The 14814-nt window shown below is 37.6% G+C and overlaps 1 protein-coding gene across 6 annotated transcripts in view; it reads left to right on the top strand.

Moving 5' to 3' along the window:
- The window catches only part of PDE4D (phosphodiesterase 4D), a 1149946-nt gene that overhangs the window by 974868 nt on the left and 160264 nt on the right, over nt 1-14814 (top strand). For all 6 annotated transcript variants that reach the window (XM_036410645.2, XM_036410646.2, XM_036410647.2 and 3 more), the window contains 3 exons: nt 764-800; nt 9804-9877; nt 12252-12301. In XM_036410645.2, the coding sequence (XP_036266538.1) occupies nt 764-800; nt 9804-9877; nt 12252-12301 (161 nt within the window). The remainder of the gene's footprint in view (nt 1-763; nt 801-9803; nt 9878-12251; nt 12302-14814) is intronic.

The following is a 14814-nucleotide window of genomic DNA, read 5'->3' as shown; positions in this document are numbered from 1 at the left end:
ATGGAGATTTTGGAAATCCTTCTCACCAATTATTCACGCTAAGCAATGCCGCAGAAGAACTCGGGGCCCTGGGTTCACACTTTCCTCCACGTTGCACAACTCTCCTTGCCTTTCCCTGTCCCTCTGGGGCACGTCATGCTGACACCTTGCTCTTGCATCCCAGGCTCGGTGTAGCTAGGGTTGCTGCAGCAACAGCACACACGGGGTAACATTCCCCTGTAATTACAGCGACTGGACGTGAGTCAGTTGAGAAGTTGCCCTGGGTTTTTATTAGCGTATGATGCAGTCCCATGTCATCTACAGTTCCCAGCCCATCCAAGACTCACACACCATGATGCCGAACACGCGATGCTCATCCCCTTCACATGGTAGATGGACCAGGGGCCTCTCCCCAAAGCCTCTGCAGTTGCTGGCTCCTTCCACAGTACTCTTTCCTGATATCTACAGCGAGCAAAGCTCAGGCCCCACTGCTTAAACTCTGTTTCTACTAATGCATATCCTGTGTGCTTAATAAGCAACAGTGACCTTGGCTGATGGTCAAGAAGCTCCTCTTCTTACTCAGGGAACTGGACATTAGTTAGCGTCCCGGAAGACATACTTTCATCCCAGTGGCTGGGAAGAGCTTGTGCTGAAGCATAAGGATGGAATTACTGTAATTCTCTATGGGAATTTATGAAAGTGGACCGTTATCATTCGATATTGATCAAATGTGGTCCAAGAGTTAGTTGATAACCGCTAACACTGGATTTGCTTTATTTTCCAGACACGGAGATGACTTGATTGTGACTCCATTTGCTCAGGTAAGCACAGTTTGGTGCATGGGCAGGTTTCTCATTCAAAATTTAATTTGGGGGATTCGTTCTGGTTCTAAATCTGCAAGCAAGCACAAGTACAGATACAAAATCTATGGCTCATTCAAGTAATTTGAAGGCAATTCTAGAACATGTGACCTTGGCCATATTGGTCCATTTCCTATAAACCCATACACCTGAAGAGTTTCTTTGCTCCAAATTACAGATTACCTAAGTGACATTTAAATGGGACCATGCTTTCTTAACTGACATAGCACTAAAAGCAGAAGGCTATACTATGGATTAAATCACATTTAGTATAATTAGGTACGTGATCAGTGCTTGAAATTGAATATTCCAATTCAGCCTCATGCTTTTTTTACTCCTTTTTTTTTACATGTCATTTGTACAAAGATTTAACTGAGTGATGTATTTGTATTTATTTGTTCCTTTTAGATACACACATCATGAAAATACTTTAACCACATGACATAAATACTAGAAGATGATAAAATGATCTAAAGCATTTTGAAATATATATAAAATGGTTGATGACCAGATTTTTCTTTTATATAGACCAATGATCCTCAACCATAGCTAAGCATTAGAATCACCAAGAAAGCTTTCATTCTAATCTGCAATTGAATTAAAAAAATCTGAGCCCAGTACTTTTCCAGGGAAAGATGAGAGCCTCTGGTGTAGACAGACTTAGGACAAAACTGATTTAACTTGGGGCATGAGACAGGTTTCAAGCCAATGCTATTAACAAGACATGTTAAATATTGGAATATGGGTAATCCAGAGAGATTATAAAAAAATAATTATGTCAGACTAGCTCTAGTGCCTCGGGCAACTAATTAAACTTCTCTAAGACTTCTTTTTTCCAGTTGGTAAAATTGGAGGGAAAGGCTATATAATGATAAGCCTGAGTTCAAATCCCATCTCCTCCTCCTGCTAAATGAATGGCCTTGGGCTAGTCACTGAATTCTTCCAAGCTGGGTTTCCTCCAAAATGACAGTGCCAGTGCCAAGAGCACCCACCTCATAGGGTTGCTAAGAGATTGAAAGAATACCAGGCTTATAAAATAGCATAATTTCTACAAAATAAAATGCTTAATGAATTTTTAGTGTTATCAGTAAGGGCTTTTTCACTCACAAAATGTCACACTAGGTGTGTTTTTTGAAATGCATAATGACAGTGTTTGGATAGTAGAATTATATATAATGCTTTCACTTTTTCAAGTTTTCTGAAATTGTTTTGCTATAATTTAGATGAAACGTTTAATGAATCCATAAATAATACAGCTGTATAATAGTGGTTTTTAAATTAATGAAGGCAATTAAAAGTATAATAAAACCTCCATCCCTTTCAGGCAGTTCGTGTCTTATTTGCTTAAGGTTTTGTGGAACTCATAAATTATTTCTAGTAATTGTATTTCTATGCTCAAAATAATGTATGCTCACATGTTTTAATCATGTTTTGTGATAGCAAAATTATCAAAAGCTAAAGATTTTTAATTGCCTATTAATGAGAACCCATTATATTTTCTAAGAGCTGAAATGGAGTGAAAAGATAAAATCAGGCAAAATATATAAATAACCATCACCAAATATAGAAACAATCTTCCAACCTGAGCTTGTGCAGGTAGATATTCCTGCTTCTAACTAAAATCTCTAGGTATTGAATATATCGAAATATATGATAAAAAATGAAAAATATTTCGAACATGATACTTTCTTACTTCAAGTAGTATTTATTAATTTCTAATATATATTAATAAATCTGACTTGGTCTTTATCATTAGTGTTCTTAAATTCTAAGGAAATCTTTTCTTTTAAATAATCAGATATTTTCTATAGTGTACCTCTATAATCTCTAAAAAACTAATAGAATTTCAGTACACTAAGAAATATATGTGTGTGTAAAATATCACTTAGTCTGTGTTAGTAAACTGTTTAAATAAATGTGTACTTAATACCCTCAGAAATTAGAACTTTGAAGATAAACCAACTCTGTATAATATATAGGCATATCTGATGCCTGAAAATAATCCAGAATGTATTTAGAAGAGTTTGCTTATGATTAGCTTGATGATTCATATCACCTTGAAGAAAGTGGTCATTGCCCCAAAGATTGCAGATTCTTTTTTAAGTGGCTTCATCATTGTTTTTGAAAATGGAATTTTCTAGGGTATGGGGTATAGAAAGTTCCAGTAGAATTTAAAAAATAAATAAATAACATGTTACAAATCCTGACCAATTTCACCATTAATAGAGCATCTTCAGGAAACCAGATAAGAAAGAAGGGTTAGCAGCAGTCTTATCTTAAGCCCTATTAGGCATAACTACCTTATTTTGTTGATCTACTCAATTTTCAATACAAGTTAGAATAGTCACCATTGAATGCTAAATATTATAACGCTTAAAATATAAGATGTTTATGTCACTTGAGGTGATGCCATTATTATTCAGCCTAATATATCACAGTGCTTTTGCCAATGGACAGAAGTCAGTTGATGTTAGACAAGTCACTCAGAGACATGTTCAAATAGACCAAAGAATTCTCCACTTTCCCTAGCATGCATTGGGGTTTGGAATGTCATACTAAATTCTTGTGAAAAAACCATACTACCTTCAAAATAATCTAATTTTGCATGGAGAGTGTAAAAAAGATATATAGGCAAAGGGGAGAAAAGAAAATTTCCCATAATTCCAAACCCCAAAATAACTAGTATTGACATTTTATTTTATATTTCTTTAGGCTTATTTTTCTGTGCATTTTTTTTACCACAATTCTTCTTATTGTTGTTTATTGGTTTGTTAATCCTCACCCAAGAATATTTTCTCCATTGCTTTTTAGAGAAAAAGTGGGAGGGAGGGGGGAGAGAAAGAGAGAGAGAAACATCAATGTGAGAGAGACCCAACTGAGGGTATGTGTCTTTGACCAGGAATCAAACAGAGGCCCTTCAGTGTGTGGGCCAATTCTCCAACCACTGAACCACCCACCAGGGCTTTACCCTAAGTCTTTAAAATGAGCCTCTCACTATCTCACATGGACAAAGGTCTTCTCCCAAACCCATCTCATCTTCTACTCTTTTTTAGAACTCATTTCTTCTATGCCTAAATGTGTCTCCAAAACACAAAAGGATCTTTCCACTTTTCCTCCAGTTGTGGTTTCCTGTGTCACTAAGAGAATAAACTCCTAAATTATAAGAGAATTTAGGAAGTCATGCAAGGATATATCCCATGTTCATGGGCAGGGCTGAAGCCCAAATCATTTTGAATGGACATCATCATCAGAAAGGATCTTACAGTAACCCTCCCACGTCCACAACACTGCCAGAGTTAGAAATTTTTGCTGGTGTGTTTAAACTAAACTCTCTTCCACTCTCAATTTATTATGTTTCTAGAAGCCCAATGCATGAAATTTGGGCAAGGGCCCCAGTCCTTGCCCCTGCCTGCTCCCATCACTATGGCCCCCACCTGCTGTGGCTTTGTCCAGAAAGAAGGTCATCCAATCTAATTAGCATATTATACTTTTATTATTATAAATTCCCTTGTAAGCTCAGCATCCTCTTTATCTTCTGAAAAAGTGACAGCTTTAAACATTTGATTTATTTCCATTTTGAAGTATTCTCCTATGTTAATTCCAAAATTTTTTGGTGTGGGAATTTCCTTAGGCACGAAGGTTACTTGTTGAGAGAATCCCACTGCCACGCCATATCCTACCACTTGGCAACTGGCATTTTTCTCCCAAGAGTGCAGAAACAATTTGGCTAGAGGCCTTGCAGGGACCAAGGAAATACAACACTGATGAAATGTAGGAAACTCTACTTTGTAGTCAGCTGCATTTGGACGCACCAGTCCCATTTTTTTGTTATGACTACCTTGTAAAACTCCAGGTCAACCAGAATTCTCACCTGGAAGTTAAAAAGAAGTGGTAGCCCAACTGACATGGCTCAGTGGTTGTCGACCTAACTAGGAGGTCAAAGTTCGATTCCCAGTGAGAGCACATCCCCAGTTGCAGCTCAGTCCCTACGGTGGGATGTGCAGGAGGTAGCTGATCAATGATTCTCTCTCATCATTGATGTTTCTTTCTCTCCCTCTCCCTTCCTCTCTGAAATCAATCAAAATATGTTTGTTTGTTTTTTAAAAGAAGTGGTATCTTTGGTCAAGGAAAAGATAGAAAATACCCAAATATGGTCTTGGATCCTGGCTGGACCCTCACATTATTCAGACTAAGGATATATGCCCGATTTCAAAATCCAGGGCAGGAACAACTGAGTCATTTTGCCTTTACTCTAACCAAAAGACAGCAGCTCAGATAATTTTGTTAAAAATGTAGTAGTTGTCAGCCCTGTGGAACATTACTCTTCTGTTGTCCACAGAACACTGCCAATGTTTTTAATGCCCCCGAATGATCCTCGATTCACAGAGCAGCAGCCGCCTGTGGCCTCATCACAGTCCCCCACTTGCTGACTCGAACAGGCTCCCCCTGCCAGGCTGGGAAAGAAGATACTTATTACATTTCAGTTGCTTCTGTCTGTTAATTTTTCTCTATCCTTCACTTAAAAATTAAATCACAGCTATCATCTTCTGGAAATCTATAAATCAACATTTGTTGACATACAAAAAGAGCAATTTTGTATGATTTGACCAACACATAATTTGGAAAGAGGTTTTATTTTCTATCAAAATGACCTTTCTATCTTAAAGGTAATCATAATTTGACTCCAGTTTTGTTTTTTGGTGTGTTTTTTCCTGGAAGTAAAACCAAAGCAAGATATTCTTTCACCCCTCCCACTTCCCCCAAGGCCAGTGGCAACACATGGTCTGTGCTTTAGTGCCATCTAGTGGTATAGAGAGTATTGGTAATGAAAAACACAATCCTCAAAATCATTTCTTTGTTATTTTTTTAGGCAGGATTTTTTGTAACACTGTGGCCATATCTTTTTTATTATTATTATTGTTTAAAGTATTACATGTAGTAGTACATATATCTCCTTTTTTTCCCCAATGACCTTCCCCCAGTCTCTCCTACATCCTATCACATGCCCTCATCCCCACCCCACCCACCCCAGTGTCTTGGGTCTATTGGCCGTGCTTATATGTATGCATATCTTAAATATTTAAATAAATAAATAAATAAATAAATAAATAAAAATTTCTTAATATTTTAAATAAATAATTGTTATTCAAGTATACATTTCCTTTAGGCTGTTATGTTCAGTTGTTTATTTAATGAAGCCCACATTTCCTGCAATTTTCAGTGAATGTTCAGAAGTACCTGAGATTAGCATGCATAAATGACATTTAAACCCTTTCCTGGGCTAGTATATGATCCATCTTTATGTTTAAGTTTTCCATAACACTATTATAATTTTTCCCATAGTGTATACTTCTCACCATTACCAGTGTATTTTTTACCTTGACTTATTACACTTTTGCTTGGAGGGACAGAAGAGAAAGGAATTACCTTAATTTTTTAACCATTAAGCTATGTGAATGAAAGCCTTAGGGACTTTTTGATTAGCAAGTATTCGGAATGAAGAAAATTACCGGAGCATTGAAACTCTGACAATGGTTCCTCCTAAAGAGTTGAATTCAAGGGGAATGAGACCTGCCCCAAATTAGAAGCAAAAACTAATTGGATCCCAACTCAGTGTCTTGGTCAAACTGTTTCCAGTTCTCCCCTACAGCCTAGAGTAGCAGATGCCTCACTCTTTGGTTCTACAATGCAAATGAGAGTATACAAGACCAAAATAGTGGCCCTGGCTGGTTTTGCTCAATGGTTAGTCTCTGCCTTGAGTCTCTGCCTGCAGACAAGAGGGTTATGGGTTTGATTTCTGGTCAAGGGTACATACCTGGGTTGTAAGGTTTGATCCTCATCCTGGTTGGGGCAGAAGCAACCTATGGATGTGTCTCTCTCACATCGATGTTTCTCTCTCTCCCTACTCCCTCCCTCTCTTCTACTCTCTGGGGAGCCGGGTGGGGGGAAAGGAGGGGAGGGAGGATTAACAACACCAAAAAAGATTAACACAATGCATTTGCAATGGAGATACCTAGAGTCAATCAACTAGTTATAAGATTTAAGATTTGTCTGGTATTTTTCTTTATATGTCTGCCAGTATTATGTGTCATCATGTGGACGATAAGAGTAATATAAAAATTTATAGACTATTATTTGTTCTACAACAAAAACAATGATCTAGTACTTGCACACATAGGGAATGGTGTATTTACAAGGTTATTTACTGCAGCAATGTTTGCAAAGGAAAATTTTAGGAAACAACCTAAAAGCCAGGTAGACCAGGGGACAGACCGCTCAATGTCTAGAGGAGGGACTGAGAGGGAAATGTCTTTATTAACCTTTTATTTTGACATATACATATGAGAGAACATATGTAGAGATTATCTAAAGTATAAAGAATAATACCGAAAATCAACACTTTAAGAAATGGAACAGCCCCAATATTTTCAACACTCTGGAGTATTCCTCCCCAATTTCATCTCCCTGCCTCCTCTCAGAAATAACAATAATTTTGAATTTGCCTTTGTTATTGAGAGGGAGACATTTTATTTTTTACCCTTTTCTGTTTAAGTTCTGCATCTTCTGAAGATATAAATCATACAAAAATAATTACATTAAATTTAAAACCAAAACAAAGTAATGTGATTTAATATCTTTGTTAGGACAGAGTCAAAAGCCTTTATACTGAAAGCCAATTGTAGAATGTCTTTTATGACAATATTTTCTTTCAAATGAGCCCAGAACATGAATTACTTGCGGCATAATTTCTATTTACCCAGCTGTCAAATGTAGTGCACTTAGTATAATTTATTAGAATAAAATTTTCAGATTCTGAGGTTAGAATTTTACCTAGAGAACGGATCAAGGAGTGCAATAATCTTATTTAAAATGTTGTATTCGTGTATTTGATATTCCATCCTTAAAGCATAAATTAAGCCTGCATGATTTAGTGATGGTGGATTATTTATTGGATTTATTTCTGCATCATTCAAGATTTCACGCCGAATGAAAGACATCATGGTCCGATGTCAGCAGTGGGCTATTTGAATACGCTGTCCCAGGCAGCGTGACCTTTCCGTGCTGCGAGTTGTTTACATGTGATAATGAGACCGGCTTTCCCAGTGACTGAGTTAATCGTGGTTGGCACCTTAGGAAGCACCATTAACTCTTTCTGGGGACAGAGCTGAAGGTCACTGTCCCGGGGCATAAACAGTACCCCCATGACTTCCACAAATTCATGCCAATTTCAAAAAACATCTCAGACACTTTTTAGAATTTCTTAGAAAGTATTTAGACTGACTTTTGTTTAGGTCAGTGCCAAATGGGAGCGGAGGGAGGGAACCTGAAAATAGTTCTGAAAACCTTGGAGCAATTATAAATTTAATTTACACAAGTATAATATTTATATAGATTAGACATTATATTTGTATAAACTACATATATTTATATTACCATTTTATATTATCAGTGACAGGCATTTGTAATTCCCTGTGCTCAGGCCAAGTCATTAATCAAATGCAGTGGTTCTCAACCTTTCTAATGCCTCGACCCTTTAATACAGTTCCTCATGTTGTGGTGACCCCCAACCATAAAATTACATTCTTAAGCGACCCTGCTAGCGGTTCTCAACCTGTAAATCATGAACCAGGTTGAGAACCACTGCTATAGAGCCTAAGGCCACCGGAAAACACAGATATTTACATTATGATTCATAACTAGCAAAATTACAGTTATGAAGTAGCAATGAAAATAATTTTATGGTTGGGGATCACCACAACATGAGGAACTGTATTAAAGGGTCGAGGCATTAGAAAGGTTGAGAACCACTGATCAAATGGAATGTTGCTAAAATGAGCGAATCTTCACTGGATACTTTCCTTTGCCGGACATTGCTCTTGGCACCTAACCTGTCATTCCATATCATCTTCACAACAACATTTTGAGATAGATATAACTATTCCAGTTTATAGATGAGGGCACTGAGCTCCAGGGAAATGCAACTTGTCTAAATTCACACATTGGAAACAGAGGTTGTCTGAATTGTTATATAGTACCTGATAGCATATTTGTTATCTGTGTTTTAGATAATTTAACATTCTGGTTGTCACCCAGATTACCTATAATTTCACCTAATCTGAGTTTCACCCTAGAGAAAACTTGCCTATTCTAGGAGAAAGTAAGAAGCTCTTGTAACCTTCCTAAGTCTCACTTCTAGTTCTTTTCCACTTTCTAGTTTCACTGAATTAGAAAAAGGAAGGGCTGTCAGAGATAGCAGAACCCATTGGTCCTGCCTTTGGTGTATGGATATGTTGTGTCACTTATTAAACAAAATTTTATCGAGTATTTTCTGTGGGCCAGGCACTGTGCACATACATGGTGGTCCGATTTTATGTGAGACATGCCTCCCTGAATACCTTATAATTCATGATTCAAACAATCCTAACAAAGCAAATAATTTTCTGTTTACTAGCTGGACTAGCCATGTAATAAAGGTGAAAAAAAATTTTTTTTAATTTACTTAGTTGTTGCCTTTCAAATGATGACATTCTTGATGAGTTTCTGAAGAGAATTTGAGGTTAATTTTTTTTTAATTTCACCTTTAAAGTAAGACTTTAATCATGTTTTCTATTACACAGTTTCAAATTTACATAGAAATGAATCATGCTAGATGTGTATCGCTTGAGATTTATTGTGTTAGTGGCCGTGGAGACTGCTGGGACTGTCCCACTGTTCACAGACCACACGGAGAAGCAGAAGGAAAGTCCTTTTCGTTGGGCCTCTCTAGGTTTCACACAGATGCATGTAAACCTTACTGAGTAGGTGGAGATGCTTCAGTAGGATAATATGAAACCAAGTTGCAAGCAATATCAAGTTTTCATTTAACAAGCCATTTTTCTAAATTGGCAAACCATTTTAAATTGCATTAGAGATGGCCCTACTTCCAGAAGTGTAAAGAATCTTTGTTTTTTTCTTTTATCCTAGGTCTTGGCCAGCCTGCGAACTGTACGAAACAACTTTGCTGCATTAACTAATATGCAAGAGCGAGCACCTAGCAAGTAAGTCACCCTTTGTTTTCTGCCCTTCATCCTGAACTTTCATACAGTGTTTTTTCTGTTTCATTGACCTCGAGGCACTATATTAGATTTCTCTTTGAGTCCTCCCTTGCCTTGTTGTCCAGCCATTTACACTAAGTCATATGATGTCCTGTTAATTTTCTATAAATACTTGGTAGTGATGGTTCTAATGTCAGAACTGAAGCAATATGACAAATAAATATGGTGAGTCCACCTGTCAGAAATCACCTGGCAAAATCAGTCCTCTGCCCAGTTATTTACACGCAGGGTAACTTTATAGTTTTGGCTTACTTCACAAATTAACCACGGACAAATCATCTCATCAAGCCTAATGTCAATCCAAAGTCATCCTCTTAACTCTAAGTCATTGATGACTTAGGGAAGCATCAGAGCATAGCAAACATCTTTGATTTTTCTGCCAACTGTTACCAACCCTCAGATCAACAGCATCTTAGAGCAATTAATAAAATTGTAATTTCTATGATAACAGAGGAAGCATTTGAAAAAAGGGAAGCTGAGATAGGAAATGATTACAATGGGGATAAATAACTGAAATATTTAAAGAGGAAATTAATTTTAAGATTAAATATAAAACTGATTAGTTATTCAAACGCTCAATATTTTGATAATCTATTAATAATAAAATATTATTAAAATATCAACTCTAATCAATTGCCAGAAAAAAAACACATTTCTTTAAATCAATATTAGGAGAACAATAAGTAGAAATTTATTTGGAATTATAATTTATCTAAGTGTATAAAATTTCATAGGAGCTACTACTTCTTAAAGAGCACAAAAATCTGAACTTTTCATCCCATAATAATAAAACTGACCTCCCAAATTCACATTTTTCATGGTTGTTTTGTTTGTTTGTTTGTTTTTTAAAAGCTCTAGCTATTGTGCACCTATTTCCTTTGGTATAAAAAGGTTTCTTAGAAATCAGTATAAATGCCTTAATCCAAATAATTGCATAGAACTAAAAAGCTTCAGTTGACTGTCCTGTTTTCTAGGTAATGAATTTGTGTAGCCCCGTTCCCTCAGCCTGAACATTTTTTTTTCTTTTCTTACTTTCTTCTTCCTGTCCTCACCCACTGGGCTAATTGTCATTCATTCTTTAGGTCACAGCTTAATTATAATTTCTTTTGGGGCATCATCCCTAAGAATCAACATACACACACCCCTAAACTGAATGATATATCTTTCCGTCTCTGTGTGAGCGTGTCCTATACCCAACTCCTGTGTTAGCTCAAATGTCTCTATACTCAATTCACCTGTTTGCTTGTCTAAACTGAGTGATCTTGAGAATGCCAGTCCCCAGTAGCCTGGGTTGAAGCAGTTCAGACTTGTTTTCCCTGTGCCTGGCGTAGTGCTTGGTACTGAGTCATCCCTCTGCACGAGCTCGTTGTCTGGAAGACCAAGGTGGTGACGCAGTATGAGGACCTGAGGGGACATGAGCGTGTGCTCAGAGGTATTTACTCATGGCCGCAGGTCTTCTGTGCCCCATGGCCACACCCAGTCTGCTCACTCCAAGAAACCCCTGGGGCTCTGGCATTTGGTATCTCAATCACCTCCTGTTTGGAAAGTCTGAGTCCTGCAGGAGGGATGGACTACTGGTATCTCTCCCAATCCTTTTCAGTCTTAAGTTTTATCCAGGAAATTGTTTTAAGTGGCAAACAAGAAACTTTATAACTCCTTTTACACTTCCTTCAGACATAGTCACTTGGGTACCAGCATCTAAACCTATGGGAGGCAAACAGTTGATCAGTCAGAAGGAAGGCATCAACCTGGCCTTCTGTGTCCAAGGAGGGACCTGAGTTCCATTCTATGCAAGACACAAGTTTTCAATTGATTGACAGTGACAGAACAGGTTAAAACGGAAAAGAGCAGCCAGCAGAAGATCGAAAGTCATACATATCTTATGCCTGATCTTGGCATACAGTATGCTGCCCAGGATGACATCTAACCAAACAATATTATTGGATAGACTCTCTCTTTGGTCAATGCAGATTTGTATTTCTTTTATTGATTCAAACCAAATCAGCCTCCTTAGACATCAGAATAGTAAAATTCACTACACACAGCTAAGCTCTGTTCCTTTCAGTGATAGCAAAGTATATATCACTCTGCCTTGTCCCATATGACCTTGGGCACTCACAGAGCCAAGCTCATCCTTGAATTCTGTGGAAGGAAGGCATCTAAGCACTCCACTGGCTGGTCTAAAGAGAAATCTTATTTACATGTCCTAACAAAAATAATCCTTTCCGTTAAAATGGCAGATCTGAAATGACTCAGAGAGTCACCAAGTCAACAAGCACCCCATATTGACTGCTTTGTATTTTTCTCTCTTTGTCAGAAGATCACCCATGTGCAACCAACCGTCCATCAACAAAGCCACCATAACAGGTAAGAAAGGTCTGGGAGCTTACTCTTCTCATGTCAAGGAAGAAACCATATTTCCCAAGATTCAACATCATATTAACACCAATTTTATACTGCAATTTTTGAATCTTAAAGAAATTAAAACTTTATTCTCTCCATACCACTTCTCTCATGGATCGCACAAACTGTCCATTGGAACTATTCCTTGAAAAATCTTTACTGAGGTACCACTTTTGGAATGCTTTAAATGTGTGTTTATACTAAATTTAGCATTGCTCTAGGCATATATATTTTGAGAGTATCTTTTCCTTCAAAATGTTGACATTGTTGTTGCTGGTTTTATTATGTTATCAGTGTGAGGTTAATATTTGGTAGCGTGGTCTAATGACAGTGAAAGCATAAATGAAAGTTACCTTCCTAGTTTATCATTATCCCAGTTGTGTATAGAAAGAACACCCTTCCAGTGGTCCCTGATTTGCACCCAGAGAGTTGAGAATAAATTCAGCTTGGGAGGGGTGAGAAAAAGTAATTATACAATGTAGAAAAGTTCAATGGAATCAACAGAACAGAAGTTGGGGAAGAAATGTGGAAAGAAGTATGAGGGACATAAAGGGCGGAAAAATAAAATTATCCTAATTCCTGTTAGTCTATTTTAGACATGAGACTTGACCTCAACTGAACCGAAACAGAACAAATGGTCTCATTTTACTGAACCTGAAATCAAATTGACTTCATTTAATCATTTCTTGAAACCCCAATTGATTCATTATTCTAATTGCCTGGGAAAGAAAACCTATGTTTTCTAAAATTATTACCAGAAGGAAATTAACATATTATCTAAAATATACCAATATTTCATTTGCTTCAAGTGTCTCCCTTGGACTCTAACTCTTAATATGCTGAGGAGCAGCTTATTAAGTTATAGTGAATGACTAGTCAGCACTTTTCAACCTGGCTTGTTAGTGATTTTTACATCAGAGTTGATTCTGCAACACTTATTAAAGCTGTTTTTTCCTGAATGTCTTTTCAAATGAGAGTTGTGTTCAGTGAATATTAAATTATTGGTTATTTTTTCTATGTTTATTTCAAGATTTTTATTGGTGATGATTTTCAACTGTCATTTCATAGTACACATCTGTTTCACCACTGTTGTTCTTGACATTGATCGAGAGATGAATAATAACTGAAATTCTTGTGTATTAAACTTCTTTGAGTAACAGATTTCCTTTTCAAAAACCCAAATTAAATGTCAGTTAGCTTACGTTTGAACTAGGTCAGATATTTCTATAGTCCCACTGTCCCTAGGCCCCAGGCCAGGAACTTGTGGGTACAAATTAGGCCATATTAGAACTAGACCCTTTGTTTCTATCCATTATCTATGTTAAGGGATGAACAGGCTAAGCTTGTGTGAGCATGTGCCTGGGGCCTCTAGTGAGAGACACCATGTAGAACCTTGTCCCCAGTGCTGCTTCTGGGCACTAGTTCTGACCCCTACGAAGAGGGGCAAACCCTCCCCCCCACCTCTGTTGTTTTTGGACTAAGCAAGACTCCAACATTGTGTTATAAGCAGAGTGCAGTGCTATTTTGGTGCCTGAAACCTTTTGTAGTTGAGGTCACACAGGAGCCAGCCCACTGGAGCATCCTCCCAGAGGAGCAGCTGCAGGTAGCATTGGAGACTGTTGTGCCCAACAAGAGATGGTGGGTGCTTAGTGGTCAAGTCAGCTGTCCACCTGCCTTGGCAGTTGCTTGGCACTGATTGAAGGGAGAGTAGCTACACTTCAAAGGGCACAGACTTGGTTTTGAACACGTGTAAGAGACCTCTTGGAATGTTTACATAGTATGGAGGCACAGGAGCAAGACCAGAGGGCACTGTGACTTACTAAAATTTAGTAATTGTGAGTTACTTTTTTCCCCATTGAGGTTATTCCATTTTACATGTGGTAAAGCCAGGAAAGTTTCTTGTATATCATTAGGGTTAAAGCATTTTAGTCCTGCAACAGTTTTGTGTGTTTTTTTCCCATGCACAACAGATAAATACATAACTGTAAAATGATTTCACAACGTTTTTACATTAAGGCTTCCAAATATAAATACATTCATAACAGAGCCTTATTACTAAACTAGAGGCCCAGTGTGCAAAATCGCATGAGACCCAGACCCAGCATGCCATGGGATGCAGCGTCAAGTCCCTCATGGTGACTGGTTCTTTGGTCATTTACAGTGTTGCGACCACTGGGTTTTTATTATACAGATAGTTATTTTATTCTTTAGTATGATTTAGGATAAAGATGGTGTGTGCCATTTGGAGCTTGAATGTAAACCCCATCTTTCTCATTTGCTTTACCTGCTCGTTTGAAGACTGGAGATATGAGTCCCTAAGTCTCCGTGGGATTGCAGGAGTTGGAGAGAAGTTAGATGAAGAATAAAGCTCAGCAGGCTCTGAGTAACTCACCAAGTGTTTCTTTGTTTCTTCCTACAACCCTACTCTGTGCCTGACTTCTTGTGTTCCTAACGTTAATTTAAAAACTGATAGAGTG

The sequence above is a fragment of the Pipistrellus kuhlii genome, unplaced genomic scaffold (genome assembly GCF_014108245.1).
Source record: "Pipistrellus kuhlii isolate mPipKuh1 unplaced genomic scaffold, mPipKuh1.p scaffold_m20_p_4, whole genome shotgun sequence".
In the NCBI taxonomy this organism is placed as follows: Eukaryota; Metazoa; Chordata; class Mammalia; order Chiroptera; family Vespertilionidae; genus Pipistrellus; species Pipistrellus kuhlii.
This window is presented reverse-complemented; position numbering and strand designations above follow the sequence as displayed.